At 39.5% G+C, this 27,319-nt stretch overlaps 1 protein-coding gene across 2 annotated transcripts; it reads left to right on the top strand.

The window, feature by feature from the left end:
• The first annotated feature begins 23,733 nt into the window (after positions 1-23,733).
• CCN2 (cellular communication network factor 2) lies at positions 23,734-26,928 on the top strand. Of its 2 annotated transcripts, XM_015137431.3 has the most exons (5): positions 23,734-23,999; positions 24,114-24,336; positions 24,561-24,812; positions 24,944-25,155; positions 25,544-26,928. In XM_015137431.3, exons 1-5 carry the CDS (start codon positions 23,934-23,936, stop codon positions 25,838-25,840), a joined length of 1,050 nt encoding a protein of 349 aa, XP_014992917.2. In that variant the 5' UTR covers positions 23,734-23,933; the 3' UTR covers positions 25,841-26,928. The 2 variants fall into 2 exon arrangements, with proteins under 2 accessions (XP_014992917.2, XP_028702961.1); XM_028847128.2 differs by having other exon boundaries at positions 23,734-24,336.
• The last annotated feature ends 391 nt before the right edge of the window (positions 26,929-27,319 follow it).

Below are 27,319 nucleotides of genomic sequence, written 5' to 3'. Positions count from 1 at the left end.
GCACTGCGCCTGGTCTAAATAATGTATTTTTCAATTCTAGAGTATTCATTTGATTATTTTATATAGATTCCAATTCTGTGTAGAAGTTCTCCATCTTTTCAACCATTTTGTCTATCATTTTCTCTATTTTCTTGATTATGTTAATCATAGTTCTGTTTTTTTAATCATAGTTATTTTTAAATCCCTATTTAATAATTGCAATAGCTAAATCTTCTGTGGGTTTAGTGTCTTTTTTTCTCTTGGGTTTCAGTCATTTCTTCCTGTTTTATAGCATGCCTTGCAATTTTTTATTGAATGCTGAATATTATGGATGGAAAAATTGAGACTCTGAATATCTTCCTTCAAAGAGGATTAAATTGTCTTCTGGAAGTCAGAAAACAATTACTGGTGGATCACCTTGATCCTGTCTAAGCCTGATTTAAAGCTCGGTTAGGGCTTGTCTATTTCAGTTTTCCTACTAGAGTATGGTTCCTACTCCTAGGGCTTGGCAGACAGGGTCTCCACTGAAAGCCTGAGGTTGTTTACCAATGCCCCTACTACCTTGGAAGCACTTGAATTTCTATGTCTCCCCCAGCACCATGAGGCTGCAAAATATCTCAGATAAGCTATTTGGCTGTCCAAATGTTCTTTTATTCTGGGTTTTTTGGGGTCTTGCTCATTTATATGCAGATATTTGGGCTACTTTTCTGCGGTTTCCACATCTCTAGAATTTTGCTCTTCTAGTCCTAGCCACATTTGTTGTCCAAAATTCTGACTTCTTCCTCCTTAGTCCATTGTAACTTAAAGGGAAACTTTCACAATGTCTGGAGCCCTTGATATCCTGCAAATGAAGGAGGAGGATGTCCTCAAGTTTCTTGCAGCAGGGACCCAATTAGGTGGCACCAACCTTGACTTCCAATAACAGAATACCATCTTTTTCCTATACTTCATTCACCTGTGCTGTGATTTAGAAAATGCCCTCACAGAAGCAGCCAGAGAAAACACAGACTCACTTTTGTGCTTCTCTTCTCTCAAAGATCATAATTATGCCCTAATTATGTTGGTTGTTCTCCAGTGCCTTCAATTTATTGTCGTACATGTTCTACACTGCTTTTATAATTGTTTGCTGCAGAGGAGTTTGTCCAAGTGACCCCATCGTGGAAACTGAAGTCTTCGATATAAACTTCATTACATAGAATGCTTAGAGACTGAGTTGAGCTTTCATGTAGAAGCAAGCATAAATATATGTATCATGATACAGGCATCAAAAGAGAATCAGGTACCCTTGATACAAATTATCAAGTGAAATACCTCTTCCTAGTAGAAATAGGGAAGATCAAAAAAATCTGGATTGTTAAGGGCTCTAAATGATAGATTCTTTACTAGGAAGGGTATAGGATGCAATCAGTAGGGCAGATGTAGCAGAGTATATTTATTCAATAACTTGCCCTTCCACTGTCTGTCTGTAGGTCTTTGAGAAAGGTACCATTGCCTATGGAGTCAGCTTCCTCACCTGTACAAGGAAAGATGTGTTCCTTTCACTCTGTAGAGACTTGAGTCCTGCAGAAGTGGTGAGCCCAGCTCTAGTTCCCTCCCTTGCAACAACTAGAGCTCATGTGGGTTTCTGTACAGGATTGTATCTGTGCAACAGGTCATGTGTAGAAACTTGGAAAGCATAAGACTACATGATCCCAAAGATTTTTTTCCAACTCTACAAGTCTCTACTTCTATGTATGTGTTTAATTAGATAAGAAAAAAAGAAACTGTCAACTTTGATAACCAGAAGCAAAAATGAACCATTTTAATGGTGCTTAGCTTTTGCAGATTTCCTACACAAATTTCCAAGACCCTCATAACTTTTAACTTATATACTTAGTGAATATTTAATCCATGGTTTAAATTCATTTACCGAGAATTTATCCCAATAATTATTTTCTAAGAACTAATGCCACATTTTAAAAGACTTCTTAGTCTATTTAATAAATGAGTTTTAACATAAAGCCTATGTTTCAAAGCAAGGTCATTTAACTTAGTAACTAAGCTGCTGACGAACCTGGCTCATGAGGTTTCTACTAAGTGAAAACATTATTCTTCTGTTTCTCATTAAATGGCCCTTACCATGAGCTAATAACATTTACAAGATAGATCATTAGAGCACTGAGATGTTCTTCTCCATTGATTCCCAAATTTTTTAGTATTTTAATTTGGTATAGTAAACATCAAATCTCCCTTGATAATATTAATTATTAAAAATAATAATATCTAACATCTGGTGGGCACTACTATACTCATCAACAATATTTTAACACTTAAAACTATACTTCACTGAATTCTCAAGACAACCCCCAAAAGTAGGTTCTCCTACATTCCCCATATTCCAGAGACACAAGTGAGACACAAGCTGTCACTATGGTGAGGGGCAGAACCACCCTTACCAGGAGCGCTGACTCCAGAGCCCAGACTTGGAACTGCTGTGCTCAGAGTTACACATCTACAACTACTATAGGCAAAAACCACAGCTGTAAGTTGGAATTCAATTTATTCTTTTCCATTTATTTTTATGGTATTCAGAGAATATTTCTCCACTATAAAAAAAAGACAGGATGATGTAATGAGAAAAGAAAAGAAAAAGAAATGCAACAGAGACAGAGCTGAAGTCAAGGGTCATGGTACTTAGCACTAGTTCTGCCACTAACTAGCTATGGGGCTTTGGACAAGTCTTTACATATATATTCCAAGCCTTAAAGAGGGGGAAAAAAAAACTCTCTCTACTTTTATCATATAAAATTCCCAAGGGTTTTAGGGAATTATGTCAATTGTATTATTAATCATTAAATACTGTTGTGATGTATTATCACTGGAGAAATAACTGTAAATAACACTTATGCTTTAATTTCTATTATACTGTCCTAAACTGAGCTTTTTAAAAAAGAAAGAAAAAACTCTTCTAAGACAGTTTAGAAATGTTTTCCGTTGTTTCAAGGGACTTTTCCCATAGAGAAGAGTAAAATTGTGGTTCCCATATAATCATTCTTCTTTGTTACACTGCAGCTTCCTAAAGATGAACCACACCAAATAAACTCTAGAGACCATATTTAGAAGATAGGGTAATTAGCAAACACCATTTTAAGTTAGTTCATCTTATAGGACAACATTGCCTTATTTCTTGTTCTCAGAAAAAGGGAAACTGACATTAAAAGTACTTGTTTTTGCTATATTTATGTCCAATAAAAATCTAGTTCACAAGGGAAATACTAAAATGGTCAGACTTGGTTAGCATGTGATCATATGTTTGAATTTCCACAAGTATTGTTTATGTCTTTCACACCTTACTTTTTTCAGATCAGGAAGACAGTTTCTGTCTGTCACTTCTTTATCCTATTACCTGAAACCAAAGTACATGGTGTTACTTTCACAAGCTACAAAGAAAACTCTTACTACTAAATTGGTTAGTTTTAGGTTCAAAGTGGAAATGATCTTAATTGTTTATTCAGGACTTGCCCAAATAACATTATCCACTAACATCTATAAATGTAGAAATTTTATAATCATTTAGGTCAACTTCGTTTTAATAAGTCATCCCAATAAAAAAATGTGTGTTAAATACTTCAAACTTCCTTCATTTCGGGTTGGGGAAAAAACAGACGTTTGACCTTATTTTTCATTTTTTCAGTTTTTGATAAAGTATAAGCATTAAGAATTAGTCCATAAGTCAAATAAGTATAAAATTAAAAGAAAAAGAGCCACTAATTTTAGTGAATTATCACTTTGGTTTACTTTCAGTTTAATGTCCTAGTTTTTTTTTTTTTAATACACTCACAAGACATTGACTCTATATTTAGTTTTCCCCACTTATCTTCCAATTCAGTTGTTAGTTCTGCTGCTTGTCTGATATAGCAACCCTTCACCTTCATAACATTTGGAGAGTTGCAGTATTCTCTACTTTGTAATGCTCTCAATGAAAGTGGTTCCACCACCTCTTTCCATATGTAAACACACCACATAAAAGTCATTTATCTAAATGATTCTGCAGAATTTAAGAGCAGTGAAGCTCAAAGTTTACATTTATGCATAATTTCCAATATTCTAATTAGGAATAAAGGGAAGATAAATCTGAAAAGGATGCCTTATTGAGTCTGCAAAGTCCTGCTTTAATGCCCCGCCATTTGCCACCCTTTGTGACCGAATTTCCAAGAGTTACATGGAGTAGGACATAATTCTACATGTTAGATAAAAGAGTGCTGTATCTCCATGCTTTTGAGGTACCAGTTGACTCAAGAGCAGCCTGATCCAACCAAGTTAAATTCAAGTCAGCTCATAGTTGTAAATATGCAAAACACTCTACTAGGCATACGGAGAAACATAAAGACAAGCACAAGCTGGGCCTGAGGAGTTTCTAGGGAAAATAATGCACTTTGTAAAATCTTCTTGTGACACATAAGTCCATTTGTGCTAAAAGTAATTAGTCTCCCCTCTCATTTTGTATTTTATAACTTCTCTTCCAAATAGGATTCTGAGAATGGAATGATATTATTGCTATTAATCAATTCAAGACAAATGAATTATCCCTAGCCTCCAACTGTATAAAGGATTTGTCCCACAGTAACTACTTTTGCCTTATATGTAAATTCTACATATTAGTAAAACATTCTGGTGGGAATTGAAAACTCAAAATCAAATAAATAAGGATATGGTAATAGGTCTCGTTGTATTTGTTACAAACAACATTGGTAAGTTTTTGAAAAATACTTCAAAACTAATCAGTCTCTATTTCTAACCTCAAGATCACAATCATCAATTACTTAGTTCTAGGAGTGCTAAAAAGAAGTTTTTTGAGCGTTAAGATGGGCATTTAAATGGACAGTTATTAATTTAAACTTTGAATGAACATCATGCCTTCATTAACATAATTTTTTAATTCTACTTTAAGTTCTGGGATACATGTGCAGAACGTGCAGGTTTGTTACATAGGTATACAGGTGCCATGGAACATAATTATTTTTAATTTGGCTTTTAAAATTTAGAGCCAAGGGTGTAATATGAAAGTAATGAGACAGTAAGCCTTTATGCTGGTTTAAAGGAAAGTGTCATGTACATTTCACGACTTTCATAATTCCTTCCAAGTAGGTAAGAAAACATTGTAAGTCTTTCTTATTATGCAACCAAACAAAAAAAAAGTATACTCTATTGATACAATGCTTACTAAAAAAATTAACCAAAAAATCCTGAATTTAGCCTTTCCACTTCATATTTTCATGAAATTCTAACTTACTGTAATGATCTTAAATCTATGTTGTAATGAAGTATTGTTTTTTCTTTTTAAGAATCACATACTCATTCACGTATTCATTTATCTAACGATAGGTAGGTCTTTAAGCACTTTAGAAAGTATGGTGCTTTGTTCCTTTTGATATATCATATTACCTGACAAATATGGATAGGTCACCATATCCTCTTCACTTTACAAAAGGCTGTGCGGTATCTGGAAAACCTATGGAATTTGGGGAGTTAGAGCTACCTGGCTTCACCACATTGGCTCTGTGATATGGATGTGATACCTAAATAATCTTTGCAACCCTCATCCCCATCTATAAAAAGGAAGTGACCCTAAAGGGTTGTGTGAAGATGTGACTTAACCTACATAATAAGTCCAGCATAGGTCATCAATCAATGGTGCCACTATTGTTATTATTCACATATGTGAGGGCCGCTCCTGTAAATTGAGGGAATGGGGTGGACCTGTATTGCAGCAACTTCCTTCTTCCTCCAGAGCACATGGACGGCCAAAGGGAAACAGTGTGTATAAAAACAGAAGCCATCCACCAACCCCCAACAGCTGCTTCCTAGACTGTACATGAGGGGTCGCTGGGAAAGTAGCATGGTATGGTGGAAAGTCTGCGGTCAGTGGGGCTCCTTCTGCCCACTATGGCACACACAAGACTGTGTCACTGAAATCTGCCTCCCTTTGTGAACTCCAACAATGAGTGGTTGTATTTCTTCAATTGACCAGTATTTGGACGGAACGATCTCTAGAGTCCCTGCTGCCCTGCTGCTCTCACAGTCAGTGCAAACCAAAAAGGCTGCCTATAAAGTTTCATCGAAAATATGAGACACACAGTAAAAGTTTGCCACAATAAAAAAAATACATATACAATAGAAATAGTTCATTAATGATAATGTATGTGCTATCTTATATTTTACATTGCATTTTTGTGACTGTCAGTTTTTATTTCTTTTTAACTCATCTTTTGTCTCTAAACTGACATAATTCCAGTGTTTATTTTTTCAGTTCATTTTCTGAACACAGTACTTAAAAGCCAAATTGCCAGTTTAAAGCCAGATATCTGACAACACCATCATAAAGATTATAATTGTTCTACAAACACTCAACAAATTCTCAAGGGATGAGGCATTAAGGTTGGCACTAAAGACATGGAGATGAATGATTCAATTCTACTCTTGTGAAGTTCCCGTCTGGTAAGGTATACAGACAAATCCCCACACAGTCAGAGAAAAGCTGCGGATGGATAAGCAGCTAGCTGAGTCTGGAGAGCCACAAAAACAAAGTGGCATGGGCTCTGAGAGTTGACGAATGGGTAAAAGTCGGCCGGACTCTACAAAGATATAAAGACATGAAACTCTTGCTAAAAATCACCATTAGTGGGTGGCTGTTGGTAGATAAAGACGTTGGTTAATGAGGGCACACGTACGGTTACGTAGAAGAAATACATTCTAGTGTATGATAGCAGAACAGGGTGACTATAGTTAACAACAATGTAGTGCGCATTTCAAAATAGCTACAAGAGAGGACTTGAAATGTTTCCAACATATAAAATGATAAATACTGAAGATGACAGACACCCCAAGTGTTGGACATCACCTCGAGTATTGATTATTTTACATGTTAAATATTTTGTTAAATATATGTCATCTTTTGTTACATGTGTAGACTGTGTAATGATCAAGTCAGGATCATTACACAGTCTAGGCATGTAACAAAATATCACATGTACACCATAAATATTTGTATCAATTAAAAATCACCACTATTAGTCTTCACATTAGCACAGTGTCCAGTGAATGCACCCATTACTAAGTGAATGAATTAATGAATGAACAAATGAATAAATTTGTGAGATAGCCTCTCAATTAACAACTTTAGCTGCGTTTTTTCTCATCAATATAAATATTTCCACTACTTCATAGTGATTGGATGTCCACTGTGTACAAAACATCATTGTAGAAATAATGGAGAATCATAAAAGAGGGTCCCTGAATTCAATACATATTTATTGTGCTTTGTATTTTTTCCATATGTCTGGCATTTTGCAGGTTGTGGAAAGAAAAAAATATATACATACTGTTTATTAAAGCAAGAGGACAAACGAAGCATAACAAAAATTAAAGCATTACTAATTCTTAGTTTTGAGACTCTCTTCATTTTACCTTGTAAATCAGTAAATGCCTTCTTAACATTCTCCAATTCCTGAATTAGTATAGAGCAATACAGCAATATATATATTAGAGAGGTGTGTGTGTGTATATATGTGTGTGTGTGTATGTATATACGTGTGTGTATGTGTGTGTGTGTGTGTGTATATATATATATATTTCAAAAAAACTAAGGGGACTGGAAATGAAAGCAATGTATTCAACATTAGAATAAAAGAAAGAAGAAACAATTAGGATTCTGGCTCTTACAACATAGTCCCTTCCTTAATCTTTCAATCCCCATGTTGACCCAGGTCAAAACAGTCCACCTACTCTCTTCCATGTGCCACAGCATCCCTAAAGTCAGGACTGTTGTCCCTGCTACTAATGTCTGAAATACCCATGCTGCTCCTCTCTTCTTTATCCTTTGGCCCAGCTGTATTCATAAAAAACTTCAGGCTGGTCTTTTTCAGGTTGGTTATTTCTTCCTTTGCGGAACATTTAGTGCTAAATCCTTCTATTTCCACTTAATGACCTCCACTGACTCACTGACACTTGAGCAAGAGCTCTCAAGCCTCATGGCGTGTGGCTCTATCATCATCTGTGCCTCAGAAATTCTAATTTCAGGGTCATGACATATTGCACTACACCAATTCTTCAGAGTTTTCTGTGTGTCCTGTGGTTCTCAAGTCACACAATTGCAAGGACCACTGGTTGAACTTTTAGTCCACATATGTCTTGCTTCTGCAAATAAATCATAACCTCCTTGTAAGCAAGAACCAGGTATTTTTTTACATCTTGCTGTGTTTAACACAATGTTAGAAATATACTAAACGCTCAAAATATTTGTGAATTATTTATTTCATTGAGAGGTAAACAACAATAAATGACTCACTGACTTTTAATTTGGGACAGTGGAATACATTTATTGGTCTGGAAGCATTTCACACTAAGATCTTCTTATGCCTAAGGTTAGTCAACTTTGACAGCACTGATTTTTAAAATCCTATCAGCCAGTCAATCAGCAACTTTTCCTAAACACTTACTGGTGTTACTAGCCAATTTTCTAGAGATTATTTACTTTAGTAAATTATGGTTTGAATAAAATAAACATGCTATTTCCTGGTATTCTGAAGAACATAAACTATCCTGTTAAACTTTCTGCAAAGATAGAAAGGTTCTCCATGCCATCCAAACAGTAAGCATTAGCTGTACATGGCTACTGAGTACTTGAAATGCAACTAGTACAACTGAAAAACTGAATTTTAATATTGATTAATTTAAATGTAAATAGCCCTATGTGGCTAGTGGCTGCTGTAGAATTGAACACTGCAGCTCAAACTAAAGAAGCAAATAGGAAAATATAAAAATATTTACTTATGAATTGATATAAATATGCTATTTTATGAATTATCATAGTTCCTAAGACCTTAGCAATTATGCAATTTTACCCAAATTTTATAATATTTTAAAGTTCATGCTAGTCCCCAAACTTTACATAAAAAATTCATTCAATGGCAGATCTGTCTGTACTAGATGCTATGTGAGAGTTATTCACAAATACTCAGAAGTCAACTTCCAAGAAAAACGCTGAATTACCTAAAAACTTAGGGGAAAAAATGGTAGCAATTTGCCAGCAAGCTCTCCTGTGATCTTTGATATCTTTAAATCAAAAGAGTTTCTATACCCTTTCCTTTTCAGAATTTTAGAGGTTTTGGAAAGTCTTTGCCCCAAAATGTCATAAAAATGTTATCGTTTTCTAAGTATTCCATTATGTTAAAAAAAAAAAGGTTGAAAAGCATTGTTCTACCTTAATACTATAATAGAATTAGAAAATGATATAAATAGTTACATCAGAAAATATCAATATGAAAATAAAATTATGTCTGTCCCACACTGGTGAAGTCTGTATCAGCTAGGACATTTTATGGTACAATATCGAGAACTTTTTAAAATAGGGGTAGGGGAATATATTGGCTCATGAAATTGATAAATTGAGAGATGGAACTAACTTTAGGCAAGGCTTGATTCAGTACCAAAAATAAGGTTTTCTTCTGTGCCTGTGCTCTATATTTCACTGCAGTACTTTCATTCTTAAATTCCACACATTCGTCTCCCAGCAGCTACAGGTGCTCCCAGAACGTCCAGAGCATTCCCAGACCTCACATCCTCACACTACCTCCCTCAACTGCTCATTCAGACAGTTTATGCTGATTGTTTGGTGTTCCAAGGATACACACACACACACACACACACACGCACACATATGTACATGTATATAAAATAAATATATATAAATTTACATATATAATTTATATATATAAAGATATATATCTCTTATTTCCAAATGTCAATCAGACAGTAGAATAAACTTGGAGATGAAAACTAGAATTTCTTTAAAATGGAATGGAACAGATTTTAAAATACCAAGGGCATCACATCCAGTAACAATAAAATTACAAAATTTTTGTTTCCCTGTGCATATGTATGGGTGAGTATATATTTACTGGACCAAATAGAAAAAAAAGCTTCCTGCTAAAGTCAAAAGTTTATTAGAGTTGGGCATGATGGCTCACGCCTGTAATCCCAACTCTTTGTGAGTCTGAGGCAGGAGGATCACTTGAGGCCAGGAATTTGAGACTAGCCTGGGCAACATAGTGAGACACCGTCTCTACAAAAAGAAATTAAAAACTTGCCAAGTGTGATGGTGCATGCCTGTAGTCCTAGCTACTTGGGAGGCTGAGATGGAAGAATTACTTGAGCCTAGGAGGTCGAGGCTGCATGAGTCATAACCACTGCACTCCAGCCTAGGCGACAGAGTGAGACCCTGTTTCAAAAAAAAAAAAAAAATAGTTTATCTGATATGAGCATACTTAGCCACTGCTCCAAGTGCTGGAGAGCAATCATGAGCAACTTATAAAACCATGAAACAGCATGATAAAATTTGTAAGCTATTCAAATGCACTGGTAAAACCAAAGAATAGGACAGGAGTGGTGGGTACTGCTAGATAAGAATGGAGAAGATAGAAGCCAGAAAAGGCTCTTATCTTAGAGGTAATGGGAGCCACATACAGGTTTGGTTTTAGCAGGTGAATAAGCACTGTAGATTGATATATTTCTCAGGCAGTGGAGAGAATGAATTGGAGGGCAATAATGTGAGTCAAAAGACCAGTTAATAGCAAAAAGACTAATGCAGTGGTCCAAGCAAAAGATGTCCAGGGCATGATGTGTTAGGAAGTTATCATGAGAGGTAGAGTCCACACAGCTTTATGAATCATCAAATATAGGGACTGAAAGAAAAAAAAGAATACAAGACAACATACAAGCCTCAGTATGGAGTGATTGGGAAGACAGTGTTCCAATCACTAAGATGAGAACACATCTAAAGGCAAAAGATTTTGAAGTAGAGATGAGTAACAAATTTAGTTTTTACTATGCTTACTTTAACATCTGAATAGGACATTCAGATTAATGTGTTGTTAACAGCACAAATTAACTCAGAACCGAGTTTCTGGTTGGGATCCAGACAACAGGAAACCATCAACAATGTGGCACAGAAGAACATGTAAGAAGAGGACCAGGGACAATAGACTACAGGTCATTCACATCATAGGGGTAGGCAGAGGGAAATAAGTCTGCAAAGAAGAGCAAAGGAAATGGTCAAAGAGATGGAGAGAACAGGATTCCACTAAATACCTACAGAGAGATGGAATTGTATGAGAGCTGAAAAGAATCCACTGGATTTGGCAACAAAGAGGTTATTTGGTGATAATTTGCAGTGCCATGGTCAGGAGCTTTATTACAATGGGTTGAATGGTAACATGAAGGTGTGTATTTGGAGACAATAAACACAGGGGATTTGTGTGTCACTATGTGAGTATGTATGTGTTTTAGGAGCTTCAGTGTGAAAAAAAAGCAGTGAAAAAGGGATGTTAAGGCAACGGGAGGGTTGTTTTATTTAATTTGTTTTGGGGTTTTTCTTTTTTATATGAGAGAAATGTAGCCATGTTTATAGGTTGGGAAGAAGCAGCTGCTAGAGAAAAACAAATTGAAAGACAAGAGAAAATGAAAAGAAAAGAGAGCACATGGTTCCATAGGTGACTTGGTTCCACAGGTTCCAAGGAGCACATGGTTCCATAGATGACTTGGTTCCATAGGTTCCAAAAAGCACATGGTTCCATAGGTGACATGGTTCCACAGGTTCCAAGGAGCACATAGTTCCATAGGTGACATGGTTCTACAGGTTTCAAGGAGCACATGGTTCCATAGGTGACATGATCCCACAGGTTCCAAAGAGCACATGTTTCCATAGCAGAATTGTGCTTTTGGACCTAAAGCCCAAGTGGAGATCTGTCTGAACCAGCACTATCCTGTCAAATTTTCTGCAAAGACAGAAAGGTTCTCCATGCCATCCAAACAATAACCGTTAGCTGTACATGGCTACTGAGTACTTGAAATGCAACTGGTACAACTGAAAAACTGAATCTGATTAAATGTAAATAGCCCTATGTGGCCAGTGGCTGTAGAACTGAACACTGCAGCCCAAACTAAAGAAGCCAACAGGAAGCTGAGAGCCCATCAATCCTGGGGACAAAGGCTGGAGATTTTCATGCCCAGTAGTCGCATGTAGAAAGGAAGGCTGATCAGCAGGGAGGCAGAGGAGGGGTGACAGGGTAGGACCCTCGAGGGAAGCAGTTAGGCTTGGAAGGGACACAAGGGAAAGGATGGCAAAGAACTGACCAGAGCAACTAAAAGCACAACATAGTAGAACTGAGGACACATCTGAGACTAGAGACCACAAATGTATGGCAGACACTATACGAACAACTAAGGCAGGCACTGGCTTGAAGAAAGGTCATGAGGCCAAAGGCCAGAAGTGTAACAAGTGTAACAAGAGGCTGTTGACATAAAACAGTATGCCACGGAGTGAGAGGAAGCAAAACCGTGTGTCCAGGAGAAAAGGAAGGGGCAAAAGACCAAAGTCACAATCAGGTCAAAACATTGATGTAAAGAATAAATGAGCAAGAGAGGCATGGCACGGTGGCTCACGCCTGTAATCCCAGAACTTTGGGAGTCCGGGGCGGGCAGATCATGAGGTCAGGAGATCGAGACCTTTCTGGCTAACACGGTGAAACCCACCGCCCCCTGGTCTCTAGTAAAAATACAAAAAGATTAGCCGGGCGTGGTAGCGGGCGCCTGTAGTCCCAGCTACCCGGGAGGCTGAGGCAGGAGAATGGCGTGAACCCGGGAGGCGGAGCTTGCAGTGAGCCAGCGCCACTGCACTCCAACCTGGGTGACAGAGCCAGACTCCGTATCAAAAAAAAAAAAAAAAAGAATAAATGAGCAAGAGACAGCAGAAGAGGACAGAAATATAGGACTGTATTAGTCTGTACTCACACTGCTATAAAGAACTATGTGAGACCGAGTAATCTATAAAGAAGAGAGGTTTAATTGGCTCATGGTTCTGCAGGCTGTACAGGAAGCATGACTGGGGAGCCCTCGGGAAACTTAAAATCACAGCGGAAGGCGAAGAGGAAAGAGGGACGTCCTACGTGACTGCAGCAGGAGGAAAAGAATAAAGGGGGACACTTTTAAACAACCAGATTTCATGAGAACTCTGTCACTAGACAGCACCAGGGGATGGTGCCAAACCATCAGAAACCACCCCTATGATCCAATCACCTCCCACCAGCCCAACCTCCAACATTGGAGATTACAGTCTTACATGAGATTTGGTGGGGACATAGAGCCAAACCTTATCAAGGACCGAAGGGGATTGCAGAAGTTCTATGAAATGGCAGGGTATATGGCAAATCCTGACTAGCTTAGAAGAGACAGGCAAGAGGAACTTAGAAGTGAGTTTGGATAGTGGTTTTGACGGATATTGGGGTAACTTATGATGGTGGCAGGACTTTGAGTGTGAAAACCAGGAAAAAAAAAAAATATATATATATATGATACTATACACACACATATATACACACATATATATACACAGTATATATTATAGGAAAGCTGACCAATTATCCACAAAGATGATCCACTCCCAAAGGGAAGGGTCAGGTTGGTACCATAATCAAATTCCCCAGCTTTTAAGAGCGTCCATTTGGTTTCTCTAGGAACTTTTGTTGTATTTCTTTTTTTTCAAAGAGGCAGAGAAAATAACCATGTTTTCGACTGTCAGTGTTAAAAAATTAGGTTGCACCTTTTGTAGCTATTAAATGCAATTGTATTATTCAAAGGGACATTTCATTTTCCACTTGCACAGTTCTCTCTATTTTGGAATTGTCTCCTCTAGTTACTGAACTTAATAAGCTTAAATGCCCCCATATGTACAGAAAGGGTTCAGTATTATCCATATTGTGAGGCTGTATGACATCATTGTATCCAAGCCCTTTCATGCTCATTTTACACAGACTAGCACTTTCTCACTTTCTTTCTTTCTCTCCTTCTCTCTTTCACTTCATGACGTTAATGGCAAAAACTAGAAACTTACATTTTCTTCCTTCTCCTACAGCATCAATATTGCCCACATGCATGTGCACGCCCACACATTCACCCATGGGGATGTTTTCCAGATACAGCTTTTGCAACTATCACAAAATTAATAAATCCAATATTAAACAGTGCCTAATTTTTTTACTATAAATATTTCTACTTTCACATAGGTATTAATCTAATCTGTTTAGGTGCTTTAGACATGGACGTTTTTAATAATAATGATAATTGGTACCAAATTACTTAAACTGTATTTTTTGCTGCTTTCAAGAACTTATACTCCCCCCTGTGGCAATTTGATGACAAAAACAAAAACAAATAAAACAGAAGAAAACAGGATCCTGAAGACAGAATCATAGTTCATAAATCATTCACAAGTTCAAAATAATGGTATGTTTCTTGCTAGAAAAAGGCTGTCGATACAAACTGTCATGATATTCTTTTTTTATTTTAAATGTAATCTGCATAGTACCTGACCATGAAAACTACTGAGCTAAGTGCTAATACACAGCAAATGTGCTAAGGTAGAAATTTAGTATATAAAAATATTTAGAGATGAACTAAAAGGACAGTTTTATTTTACTTTAATGAACATTTATTGAGTGCTTAGTCTCTGACAAGCATTGTTCTAGATGCTTTAGGATTTCTTGTTATTTAATCCTTACAAATTGTCCCAACAATTCTATGAAATCTTATGAAGTGTGTGCCATTATTATCTCCAGGTTAACAGAAGCAGAGGCTTAGAGACATTAAGTAGTTTGCTTAATGTCATGCATTAAGCCATATTAACATTTAATCGTATTATTAAATAGAGAAATAGAGAAAAAATATCTCCTGAAATGGTGAAAAAGAGAAATACAAAGTATAGCAAATTCTATATTCAGATCAATTTTATGATATATCTATTTCTAAAACATTCTGAATCAAGATAAAAATTAGGCCTCACTCAATCCAAAATGGCTAATTTTATGAAATGCTTTAAATTATAAAATTAGCTTATTTTAAGTGACAAAATTTCACACTAGAATGTCAAGTTACAATTGTTAAAAATCTTGTTTAATCAATTAAATATGAGCCAAGTTTATGTGGGCAGGTTTTATTCTTAAGATCTTGAAAACGGCCGAGCGCGGTGGCTCACGCCTGTAATCGCAGCACTTTCGGAGGCCGAGGCGGGCGGATCACGAGGTCAGGAGATCGAGATCATCCCGGCTGACACGGTGAAACCCCGTCTCTACTAAAAATACAAAAAATTAGCCGGGCGTGGTGGTGCGTGCCTGTAGTCCCAGCTACTCGGAGGCTGAGGCAGGAGAATGGCGTGAACCCGGGAGGCGGAGCTTGCAGTGAGCCGAGATCACGCTAATGCACTCCAGCCTGGGCGACAGAGCAAGACTCCATCTCAAAAAAAAAAAAAAAAAAAAAAAAAATCTTGAAAACAAAGTATAAACTCCAGTTTTTTTGTTTGTTTGTTTTTGTTTTCAATGATGTACTAGCATCTTCCCCACCTCACTGTACCTTTGCTTTTCTAGACCCAGCTTGGTGGAATATTCGGCTGCCAGAAACAATACAACAGGAGTATTTCCCTGCCACCAGCAATGCCAGGAAAAATAAGGAAGCCCAAGCAAAATGACCCCCTGCAACACTTCACTAAAGGGTGCCAGGCGATGTAGTTATGACATAAATACATTTGGTGAGTTGCTTCTGCCTTGTGGTCTCCTGCCCTCAGATGCAGAGTGTGAGAATTCCCCTCGTCCTTGGCGCTTACAGTAGACAAAATGGCTTCCAGATGGTGGTTTCTGCTCAACATAAGGTCATTTTCCCTTCTTGGAAAGTTGAATATGATGCATGAGAAAGACAGGAGTTTGGACTTCTTGAGTTCACTTTAGATGAAGGCCAGACTTCAGCGTGTAAAATGAGAACACATGAGAGAAAAGTGGTCCCACCACACTGTGGGTGCCCCCTCTGGGGGCTGCTTCAAAAGCTGACCAGGAAAAACCAGCTTGACCCATGAGGGATAGTCCTGCCTCAAAAGCAATCAAAGCCAATCAGGGCTAGGATACATTTGACGGTGGCAGTGCTCAGCCCTACTGCAAAGCAGCATTGGTTCAAAGTCCATCTGAAGCTGGACTGGAAGTTTGCTTGCTTACCTTCTGAGCTGAAAGCAAATAGTTGGAGCCTCACGAATCAGTCAAATATGGAAACAGCAGGGAAAACCACAATTAAGAAGAACCAACATAGAGACATTAGAAGTGATAAAAATGCCACAAAAGATTCAGTTGGACAAAATAAGTGTTTATCATCTGTATGTGGCAAATAGCTTAATAGTGATGTTATTTCCAGACATTAGCAAGTCAATGGTTATATGAAATGTAATCCTGTAGTTGTTAACTTTCACACACATGTGCAGGTCAATAAGAAAATTCTCTCATTATAACCCCACCATTCCTAGACAACCTTCAATCTCTCTGCCATGTGTAGTTATGACAAATCGCATTCCATTAACAACATGAAGCTAGTTATGATTCAAATCAAATCCTTCCATGGCTAAAGGAGAGAGGGAGAAAGCTGTAACCCTGAAACGCAAAGCATATCCAGTTTGAGAAAAGTACATTTTCAGTTAAGTCCAGTTCATAAAATAAATATCAATAACATGGCAGGACATGTTTATTAGGGGAAACTCATGAAAAACCTATGTTGATAGTAGACATTGCTTCAGGGCTGATGGTTTGTCCCAGACTCTGTCATGATATTTATTCCCACGGGTAGCTTATCAGTGAATGATGCAATTATTCAAGAAGCCCTTCATGATGTCTGTGGTTGGTCCCAGAATCAGCCTAAACAAGACTGCACAGCGTTAGACTGAACACTTTCAGTGTGGGCTGAGGCTGACATCAGAGCAGAGCACACCCTGATATTAAGCCTCCCAAAGCATACCCATCATCTTACTCATTTTTTCTTTTTTTAGCTGCATCAGTTAGTGAGTGGATAAGAACATATCTTTCTACATAGCAAAGTCACAAAAATCTTAATTGTTAAAAAAAAAAAAAAAGCAAATCTAAGCCCAAGCTTCTCTACTAATACAGATCAGTAAGCATTCTCTTTCTACTTCATGTTTATCTCAGACCACGGCACAATACAATACGGCCAGTTAGCCCACAGGCATTTTATATGTCTTCTAGGGTGTGTTCTGTAAGAGTTTAAGATCTGAGATAACTATCTTAAGGACACACAGTGTTCAGAGATCACTGTATATAGAATGTAAAGAAAAGAAGCTGTGAAGTTTGGAAGAAAAGGCAAGGGGTGTTCTCTTCAGAAGAACTGAAATCAAATTCACTTGTCCCTTCTCCACCTCTAACCAGGCTTGTGTATGTTAGCATTACTGGATCTCAATTTCCTCACTTGCCATATGGGTAGAATAACACCTAATGGGATTGTTATGATAATGAAGTAAGATGGTATCCGTGAAAGGGCTTTGTAAATTAAAAATTTCTACATAAACAAAAAAGAATGCAGTCAAAATTTTGAGTATCTATTGTAGGCACCCAGATAGAGCTCTAAGAAGAATTCCTGCTAAACTGATCAGATGAAAGTGCCATTGTGCATTCTAACGTCAAATTAAACAATGCATGAGTTGACTTTAACTTCAAATCTGATGATGTCAGGATTTTAAATAGAATGTGGTTTTTCTTCATATGTGGTGAAAGTTCTGACTTAGAAGATAAGATACCTTCCCAAAAAGCCTTATCCAGGTGCTCAGATTTTAATATATGATTCCCATAGGCGTGGTTATTTAAAGATTTACACACAGGAAAATGTTTAGAAACTCTTTGGATGATTTGAACAACTTGGTTTTTAGCATTCTAGACCATACTGGCTACCAAGTTTGCTTTTAATTTGAAAACTTACTTGTCACCATCATGGCAACACAGTTCACATTACAAAATGAAATGAAAGAAAACTGTCAACCCAAATATATGTAAAGGGTTAAAGTCTGTAGCATTACATTAAGTAAAATACCACCTTGGTTTCCAAGAAATACAAATCCAAAGAAAACATGACGGATACAGGCAATCATAATTTTTAGTTGTTTCTTTATTATTTGCATACCATATTCTTATTAGTGATGAGGTACACATTTTTCACTGAAGAAAGGAAGACTATTAGGAACTCCCTAACTCTCCCCACCCTCCAAAAATAAATGAAATCTATGAACATATAATGGAGACAAAGGGAATAGATGCTATCAGGTGACAAAAATAAGCTGAGCACAGAATTTTATTGTAGGTAACCTGAAAACTATGATTAAAATGCATGCCCACATTACCATCGAAATGACAATATAAGGGATATAAGAAGCATAAGACAAATTTAAAAGTTTCATTTGTGGCCCGGCTCGGGGGCTCATGCCTGTAATCCCAGCACTTTGGGAGGCTGAGATGGGCTGATCTCTTGAGCTCAGAAAGTCGAGACCAGCCTGGGCAACATGGCAGAACCCCATCTCTACAAAAAAAATTTTTTTTAATTAGCTGGACATGGTGGTGTACACCTGTAGTCCCAGCTATCCCAGCTACCCAGGAGGCTGAGGTGGGAAGATCACTTGAGCCCAGGAGGCAGCGGTTGCAATGAGCCAAGTTCATGGCACTGTACTCCACCCTGGGAGACAGAGCCAGACCCTATTTCAAAAAACAAAAAAGGAAAAAAAGGTTTTCATTTGTTAAATGTCTCTATCAATCCTGAACGTCTAATCTAAAAAAAATAAATAAGAGGTAGGATTTGATTTTCTCTGAGCTCTCACCTAGCTTTCACACTTTAAAACCCATGCAGAGTTGGACACTGTTATAAAATCAAACTGTGATGGGCTTTTACAGTCAATCTGAGTTGGGCTTCGTTTTAAGAGCAAGGAAGAGCCATTGAAGAATGGAAGAGAAGGGCAATTTTAAAACTCTAATACATTTATGAAAGTGCTTTCAGAAATATTGTCTCCTTGAGCTGTACATTAACTGTGAACACGTGGGAAATTTCAGGCTGAGAAACAGTGGGTGTCTTCCCTGAGGTCACCAGCAAGCAAATGGCAGCTATGGAGCTCACACCTTCACCTCCTAGCCAGTCCTGTAGGCTCTACCTAATGGTATTCCAGGGAGTTTGAAGTTGTGGGAAGGGACTTCAGGCCTCTTGGCCAGAGGTGGGAGCACATTTCCAAGGATGAATGATGGGGCCTGGTTTAATCTGCACCCCTTTCCCACCCCACAGCAGAATCCCTAGGAATACATTCATATATATTTCACACTAGTCCTTTCAAAATATTTATCCTTTCACTTACTTCTATTATTTGGGATAAGATAGCTAGTCCCAGTTCTCTCTTCCTCCTAAACCTATTGATTGGGTGTCCCCAAATCACACATCTTAAGGAATGCTTATTTCCTCTGTTTTTCATTCCCACTCACTTAAATATCACCTTAAGTATCACCAAGGGGATGCTTCACATTCAGCCCTGATGAAGCAAGGGGCTGTAAGTACTCCTGGTTGCTAAACCGTGATGAATTTGGGATTCCTACCCAGGCTCATTCCAACCTAGCAGCATCCTCATCCTCTGTCACTATCTTAGATGAACAAAAGCTGACTAGAGGCAATGCAGGATTCTAAGTAAACTATTTTTTTTAAGAGTCTAATTAACAAAATAAGTGAAACAAACAGTAAGTTGAAGGGATATCATCTTAAAAAACAAAACTTCTTTTCCTTTCTCACCCCTCTGGCCTCCAACTCCATGCACAAGCGAGGAACAGGCAAACATAGAACACAAACCACATGCAACGGCCTTGATAGCCTTCTGACAAATACCTTTGTGTTAGAAAATGTCCTAAGAAAGTCAGAGAACTAATTATAAGGAGGAAAAGGCATGAAGGTAATGAATGTAATTTAGATAGTAAACATCCACATTTGTCTTCCCCCCCATGAACTCCCAGCGAGTACGCCCTCTCCTTAACCCTCATCTTAAGCAAACAGGAGGTCATGTAAGCCAAACCAGGGTCCCTGAAGATTTCAGAATAATATTTATTACTATTTCACAAAAAGCTTCTGGGATACCATTTTTTTTTGGTAGGATTAATTTACATTATTGAATTTGAGGCATGCTAGAAACATCGGAAACCTCTCCCGACCCACCATAAGGACAAATTGCTCACTGTCCAGATGTCCATATACGGCCAGACTTCCTATAAGTCTGACAGCTCCGTGTATGCATTGCGTATGGGTCTTGGCTCTGAGTCACATTCCTCCGGTATGTTCCCTGGGAGCTTTGATTTCCGCTTTGAGGGCTGGCACTAACTCCTACTTGCTCTTATAAGAAAATGTCTACAACTGAAAGTTGAAAATGTGAAGATTCCTTCTTTAAGTACACAAACACTCCAACCCTGGCCACTTTTCTGTAGTCCTGCCAGGTTTTCTCTGTGACTGATACCTGATCAAGAAACTTTTTTTTTTAGGGAGGAAAAAACAACAAAAAACATAAGGGAAGGAATGTAGTACATCCACAGCTGAACATCTTACAAGACTTAACCAAACGACCGGTACAAATGATGCCCTAGCAGACACATACACATACCTTATATAGCTTGGTAAACAGGACTCAGTGGCCAGCTTAGTTAATTCCTCATTTTACCACGAGGAAAAAAATGCTCTCTAAAAAGCATTTGCTAGATAAATACTTGCTTACAAGTCAAAATTAGTGCATCTTAACCATTTTGCACACAAATTCAAAGACCTTTTTCTCCCAACTCTGACCTGCTGTCAGTCAAAAGGACTGAGGTAAGTCAAAGTTGGACGAAGTTATAAGAAGCCACTATTTCCCACTTTACCGCCCAGGCACACGCAAACATTTGCTGAGTCATTTATAATAGTGCAAGAATTCAGATCCCATGGCATGAATTAAGGATGGAGTGTCAGCCTTTCCCTTTGAGTTTCCTGGCATTTGATGGTCCATATCACAATAAAAACATACTTCTGAGTCTGTGAATGTCTTGGGTGTCTTCTCACATTCTCTCTCTCTCTGGGTGTGTGTGCCTGTGTGTGTCTGTCTGTCTCTGTGTCACTTTCTTAATAATAATCTTTTATTTTAACTCCTTCAAAAAGAGATTCGATCATAAAGCCTCAACCTAACCTGATAATGCACAGAATCTTTTTCTATCCCGAGATTTCATAAGTTCTATATATTTCAATATGCTTATTTTCTCTTAAGCAACATTAAAATCATCTATTGGGAACTGACTATAGATTTTTTTGAGACTTCGAAGGACTATGAGAATTTTATAGTAAAACCAAATTCTTTCTCTTGACATTTTTAACAACAGAGCAGAATGGTAATATACTTACTATACACAGACAATGAAAAAAAAATCAAGAAAGACAAAACAATAAAGCACCAATTCCCTAAGAATTTTCATCTACTCAGCTCTCACTGAACCCTATTAAATTAAAAAAATTATGATTACCTACATTTTTTAAATGGAAATGGGAATATGGCTCCTACGTGTGACTTCCCTGAGATCTGTGAAAGGCAGTTCCAAGAATACAACCTAGGTCATCCAACTATAACCCAGTACAACAATTTATCCCCTCCATGAATGAGTCTTCCTGCTGCATAAGTAAAGATGTTGGTGGTAGCTTTCAGACTTTCCTGAGGATTCAGAAATTCCCCAACCCTTCTCCCATCTACCTCATTCTGCAAGTTAGGCGAGCTCACCACCAAGCCCACATCCCACCTTAGGTGAGACTTGTACTGCACATCCCTACCCTTCCCCAGCCACCACACCTTTCCAACCATTAGTGGTAGATGTAATTGGGGGTTTAGGTCTTGAAAGGTTTCACTGTGGCTTCCCACATATTTTGGACTTTTAAAATCATCCACAAGGGAAGAAAAAGTTGAGGGCCAAGTTGCCTTTAATACACATGTGGCTATTAAGTTAACTTGGAATGTTCCTTCTTTAAATAGGAACTCTTAGGCCTCTTCTTTTTGAGGAATGCTTGGAAAGGACATTAAATAACAATGATAAAAATTCTTCCTGAGCTTCAGAGGGCACCCCCGCCCCTTTGCTGGCCATTCACACTACTGACATGCAACTACACTGTACAACATGTGGCTGGCTTAATGAAGTAATTGTGCACAGATGATATGCTCTGTGCTGAAGTTGGAGTGGTTATATTTCTTCTTGGCTATTTTTCAATAGAATGTACTGAAACTTTAAAAATTTGATCAGCTTAAACAGGCTGTTTTCAAATGATAAATCTATAATACGTTGTTTCTAAAGCTGATCTTTGCACCAGAAATAGACATGCTTATCTTGAACCCATGCTCTGAAGCATCAACAACTTAAAGGAATCTACTCATTGGTAACACCAATGTCAAATGATGCGGTATTACAGAATACGAAAATGGTATGGCCCTAGAATCACTCTCTTTATATAAAATGGGAACTGGAGTTATTAGTAAAAGCCACTAAACAATATAGATTCCAAATGAAAGCACAGTGAACTAATTGGGTCCTTAGTGAAGCTAAGTAGCACTATATTAAGAAATGGAGATATGCTTAGGTTTATTGGCCATATTCGACATCTGCACACACCAAGGGAGAATAAAACCTATTCTTTCCTTGTCCTGACCTCACTCCCTCAGGCTGCACGCTCCTTGGGTAATGAGAAGTCAAGTAATGAGAAGTCACAATCACTATTCATAGATGTGTGGGGAGTCACTAAAAATATATTATTCACTGTCAGTCTTAGTTTATATCCACATACAACGGGGTACACTGCTCTTGTTATGGAATTAGGCTCTTATTTTAACAAGACAAACCAAATCCAATCCACATTTGAAGATTATACGTTTTAATATAAGAAAATGCACTCATTTCTCAAAGACCCTAGTGAAGCTGTGTTTAAATGCCCCTAGGTGAACCCCCTTTGAATCCCAGTGTTCCCACCCTGACACCCAGAGCCCCTACCTACCCAACAAAGAATCATTTGCTCTGGTAGAACAATGGATCCATTTTTCTGGAAACATTCATGGCCACTCGTCCCTTGTCTTTCCCTATATAAAACTCCTACATATATTAAGAGAAAACTAAGCAAGAGTTCTGGAAATCTGCTCCAGGAGACTGCATCCTGAGTCAGATCCCCGGCTTTGTTCTCTTTTTTGTCCCAAACCCGTTACCTCAAGTGACAAAGGATCAAATCTCAAATATAGAATTCGGGGTTTTCAGGTAGGCATCTTGAGGATTTCAAAAGGTCAAAAGCAACTCACTCTTTTTCTGCTCTTTGGAGAGTTTCAAGAGCCTATAGCCTCTAAAACGGAATCATTGCTAAGGAGGGGGGAGAAATCTTTTCGAATTTTTTAGGAATTCCTGCTGTTTGCCTCTTCAGCTACCTACTTCCTAAAAAGGATGTATGTCAGTGGATAGAACAGGGCACATTTATTCGAAAAAGAAACGATATAAGAAATAATTGCCAGTGTGTTTTTAAATGATATGAATCAAGAGTGGTGCGAAGAGGATAGGGTAAAAAAAATTCTATTTGGTGCTGGAAATACTGCGCTTTTTTTTCTTTCTTTCTTTTTTTTTTTTTTTTTTTTTTTTTCTGTGAGTTGGAGTGTGCCAGCTTTTTCAGACGGAGGAATGCTGAGTGTCAAGGGGTCAGGATCAATCCGGTGTGAGTTGATGAGGCAGGAAGGTGGGGAGGAATGCGAGGAATGTCCCTGTTTGTGTAGGACTCCATTCAGCTCATTGGCGAGCCGCGGCCGCCCAGAGCGTATAAAAGCCTCGGGCCGCCCGCCCCAGTCTCACACAACAACTCTTCCCTGCTGAGAGGAGGCAGCCAGTGCGACTCCACCCTCCAGCTCGACGGCAGCCGCCCCGGCCGACAGCCCCGAGAGGACAGCCCGGCGCGTCCCGGTCCCCACCTCCGACCACCGCCAGCGCTCCCGGCCTCGCCACTACCCGCTCGCCGCCACCGCGCCCTCAGTTCCGCCCGCAGCGCCAACCATGACCGCCGCCGGCGTGGGCCCCGTCCGCGTCGCCTTCGTGCTCTTCCTCGCCTTCTGCAGCCGGGTAAGCGCCGGGAGCTCCCGCTGCGGCCGGCGGCTGCCAGGGAGGGACTCGGGGCCGGCCGGGGAGGGCGTGCGAGCCGACCGAGCGCCGCTGACCGCCTGGTCCTCCCCGCAGCCGGCCGTCGGCCAGAACTGCAGCGGGCCGTGCCGATGCCCGGCCGAGCAGGCGCCGCGCTGCCCGGCGGGCGTGAGCCTAGTGTTGGACGGTTGCGGCTGCTGCCGCGTCTGCGCCAAGCAGCTGGGCGAGCTGTGCACCGAGCGCGACCCCTGCGACCCGCACAAGGGCCTCTTCTGCGACTTCGGCTCCCCGGCCAACCGCAAGATCGGCGTGTGCACCGGTAAGACACGCAGCCCCCGCCGCTAGGTGTCCGGCCGCCTCCTCCCTCACGCCTACCCGCCCGCTGGAAAAAGAAACTGCTCGTACTGAGTTTCTTTCACCAGCTGCTGCCAGCCCGCCCCCTGCAGCCCAGATCCCAACTCGCATCTCTGACACTCTGGATGTGAGCGCCCCAATGCCTGACCTCTGCATCCCCCACCCCTCTCTTCCCTTCCTCTTCTCCAGCCAAAGATGGTGCTCCCTGCATCTTCGGTGGCACGGTGTACCGCAGCGGTGAGTCCTTCCAGAGCAGCTGCAAGTACCAGTGCACGTGCCTGGACGGGGCGGTGGGCTGCATGCCCCTGTGCAGCATGGACGTTCGCCTGCCCAGCCCTGACTGCCCCTTCCCGAGGAGGGTCAAGCTGCCCGGGAAATGCTGTGAGGAGTGGGTGTGTGACGAGCCCAAGGACCAAACCGTGGTTGGGCCTGCCCTCGCGGGTGAGTCGAGTCTTCCTCTAAGTCAGGGTCGTGATTCTCTCCCAGGGAGGGAGTCCTAATTGTGCCAAGTGAAGGGGGTAAATATCTTATCCAGGCGTTTTACATGGTGTTTTTGTGCTCTGCTCTCGCAGCTTACCGACTGGAAGACACGTTTGGCCCAGACCCAACTATGATTAGAGCCAACTGCCTGGTCCAGACCACAGAGTGGAGCGCCTGTTCCAAGACCTGTGGGATGGGCATCTCCACCCGGGTTACCAATGACAACGCCTCTTGCAGGCTAGAGAAGCAGAGCCGCCTGTGCATGGTCAGGCCTTGCGAAGCTGACCTGGAAGAGAACATTAAGGTACATGTTCTGCTCCTATTAACTATTTTTCACAGGAAAAACAGTGGATAGGACCCAACTTAGGGCTCTTGCCACCCTTGTTAGTGTAACTCCGTTATCTCCAAAACTATCTAGCCATTGAGCTGTTTTGCTGGAATGAGAGCTTGTGTAATAGCAACCACAAGTTTTCCACTACGAAATCTTCTGCAGGGTTAGTTAATTCAAGACATTCCAAGAGAGGCCCTGGCTATTTTTGGACATAGCAAATGAGACTCAAACTTCCTCCCCTCAAAATATAAACAGAAGTCAGACAACAGAAGACTAAAACACAGAGGGTTGAAGAAAGCCACTCCCCTTGTAGAGTTGTTGATTTTTTTTTTTCCTCTTTCTTTTCTCTTGTCTATCTTAGAAGGGCAAAAAGTGCATCCGTACCCCCAAAATCTCCAAGCCTATCAAGTTTGAGCTTTCTGGCTGCACCAGCGTGAAGACATACCGAGCTAAATTCTGCGGAGTATGTACCGACGGCCGATGCTGCACCCCCCACAGAACCACCACCCTGCCGGTGGAGTTCAAGTGCCCTGACGGCGAGGTCATGAAGAAGAACATGATGTTCATCAAGACCTGTGCCTGCCATTACAACTGTCCCGGAGACAATGACATCTTTGAGTCACTGTACTACAGGAAGATGTACGGAGACATGGCGTGAAGCCAGAGAGTGAGACATTAACTCATTAGACTGGAACTTGAAATGATTCACATCTCATTTTTATGTAAAAATGATTTCAGTAGCACAAGTTATTTAAATCTGTTTTTCTAACTGGGGGAAAAGATTCCGACCCAATTCGAAACATTGTGCCATGTCAAACAAATAGTCTATCAACCCCAGACACTGGTTTGAAGAATGTTAAGACTTGACAGTGGAACTGCATTAGTACACAGCACCAGAATGTATATTAAGGTGTGACTTTAGGAGCAGTGGGAGGGTACCAACAGAAAGGTTGGTATCATCAGATAGCGTCTTATACGAGTAATGTGCCTGCTATTTGAAGTGTAATTGAGAAGGAAAATGTTAGCGTGCTCACTGACATGCCTGTAGCCCCAGTGACAGCGAGGATGTGCATTCTCTAGTCATCAAGAGACTGAGTCTAGTTGTTCCTTAAGTCAGAACAGCAGATTCAGCTCTGACATTCTGATTCGAATGACACTGTTCAGGAATCGGAATCCTGTCGATTAGACTGGACAGCTTGTGGCAAGTGAATTTGCCTGTAACAAGCCACATTTTTAAAAATTTATATTGTAAATATTGTGTGCGTGTGTGTGTGTGTGTGTATATATATATATGTACAGTTATCTAAGTTAATTTAAAGTTGTTTGTGCCTTTTTATTTTTGTTTTTAATGCTTTGATATTTCAATGTTAGCCTCAATTTCTGAACACCATAGGTAGAATGTAAAGCTTGTCTGATCATTCAAAGCGTGAAATGGATACTTATATGGAAATTCTGCTCAGATAGAATGACAGTCCGTCAAAACAGATTGTTTGCAAAAGCGAGGCATTAGTGACCTTGGAAGGCTGATTTCTAGGTAGGAAATGTGGTAGCCTCACTTTTAATGAACAAATGGCCTTTATTAAAAACCGAGCGGCTCTATATAGCTGATCAGTTTTCTCACCTAGAAGCATTTGTTTCTACTTTGATATGACTGTTTTCCGGACAGTTTATTTGTTGAGAGTGTGACCAAAAGTTACATGTTTGCACCTTTCTAGTTGAAAATAAAGTATATATTTTTTCTATAAATGGCTTGGTTATTCAATTATCCTTCTAAACATTTCTGAGTTTTCTTGAGCATAAATAGGAAACTCTTGTTAATCGTAAGGTAATTCACCAATAGTTTTCTAAATATTTTTTATTCTATATATTAATAAATTGATTATTCCATAGAATTTTTATGTAAACATACTTCACACGGAATCAAGTATCACAGACTTGCAGGTACAAACACCACATTGACTACACAGTCATTTTTTTAACAAAAAAATGTGTTATCTTCACAGAACTTTATAGACATTTTAAATTCAGTTCTATCTAGAATTCTTCAGTCTCCATTAACCCTGCTGTATTATACTTGGTCCTTTTGGCATTTAGTATCTCTCTGGCCATTATAGGTTAATTTCCAACCCTTCACATC

The sequence above is a fragment of the Macaca mulatta genome, chromosome 4, assembly GCF_049350105.2.
Source record: "Macaca mulatta isolate MMU2019108-1 chromosome 4, T2T-MMU8v2.0, whole genome shotgun sequence".
Lineage (NCBI taxonomy): Eukaryota > Metazoa > Chordata > Mammalia > Primates > Cercopithecidae > Macaca > Macaca mulatta.
This window is presented reverse-complemented; position numbering and strand designations above follow the sequence as displayed.

Bases quoted from the DNA above. Each gene is read 5' to 3' on its own strand.
- CCN2 (XM_028847128.2), top strand. From the start codon at position 23,934: ATGACCGCCGCCGGCGTGGGCCCCGTCCGCGTCGCCTTCGTGCTCTTC. The intron at 24,337-24,560 runs GTAAGACACGCA...CCTCTTCTCCAG, and splicing joins CAAGATCGGCGTGTGCACCG to CCAAAGATGGTGCTCCCTGC. The intron at 25,156-25,543 runs GTACATGTTCTG...TGTCTATCTTAG, and splicing joins ACCTGGAAGAGAACATTAAG to AAGGGCAAAAAGTGCATCCG.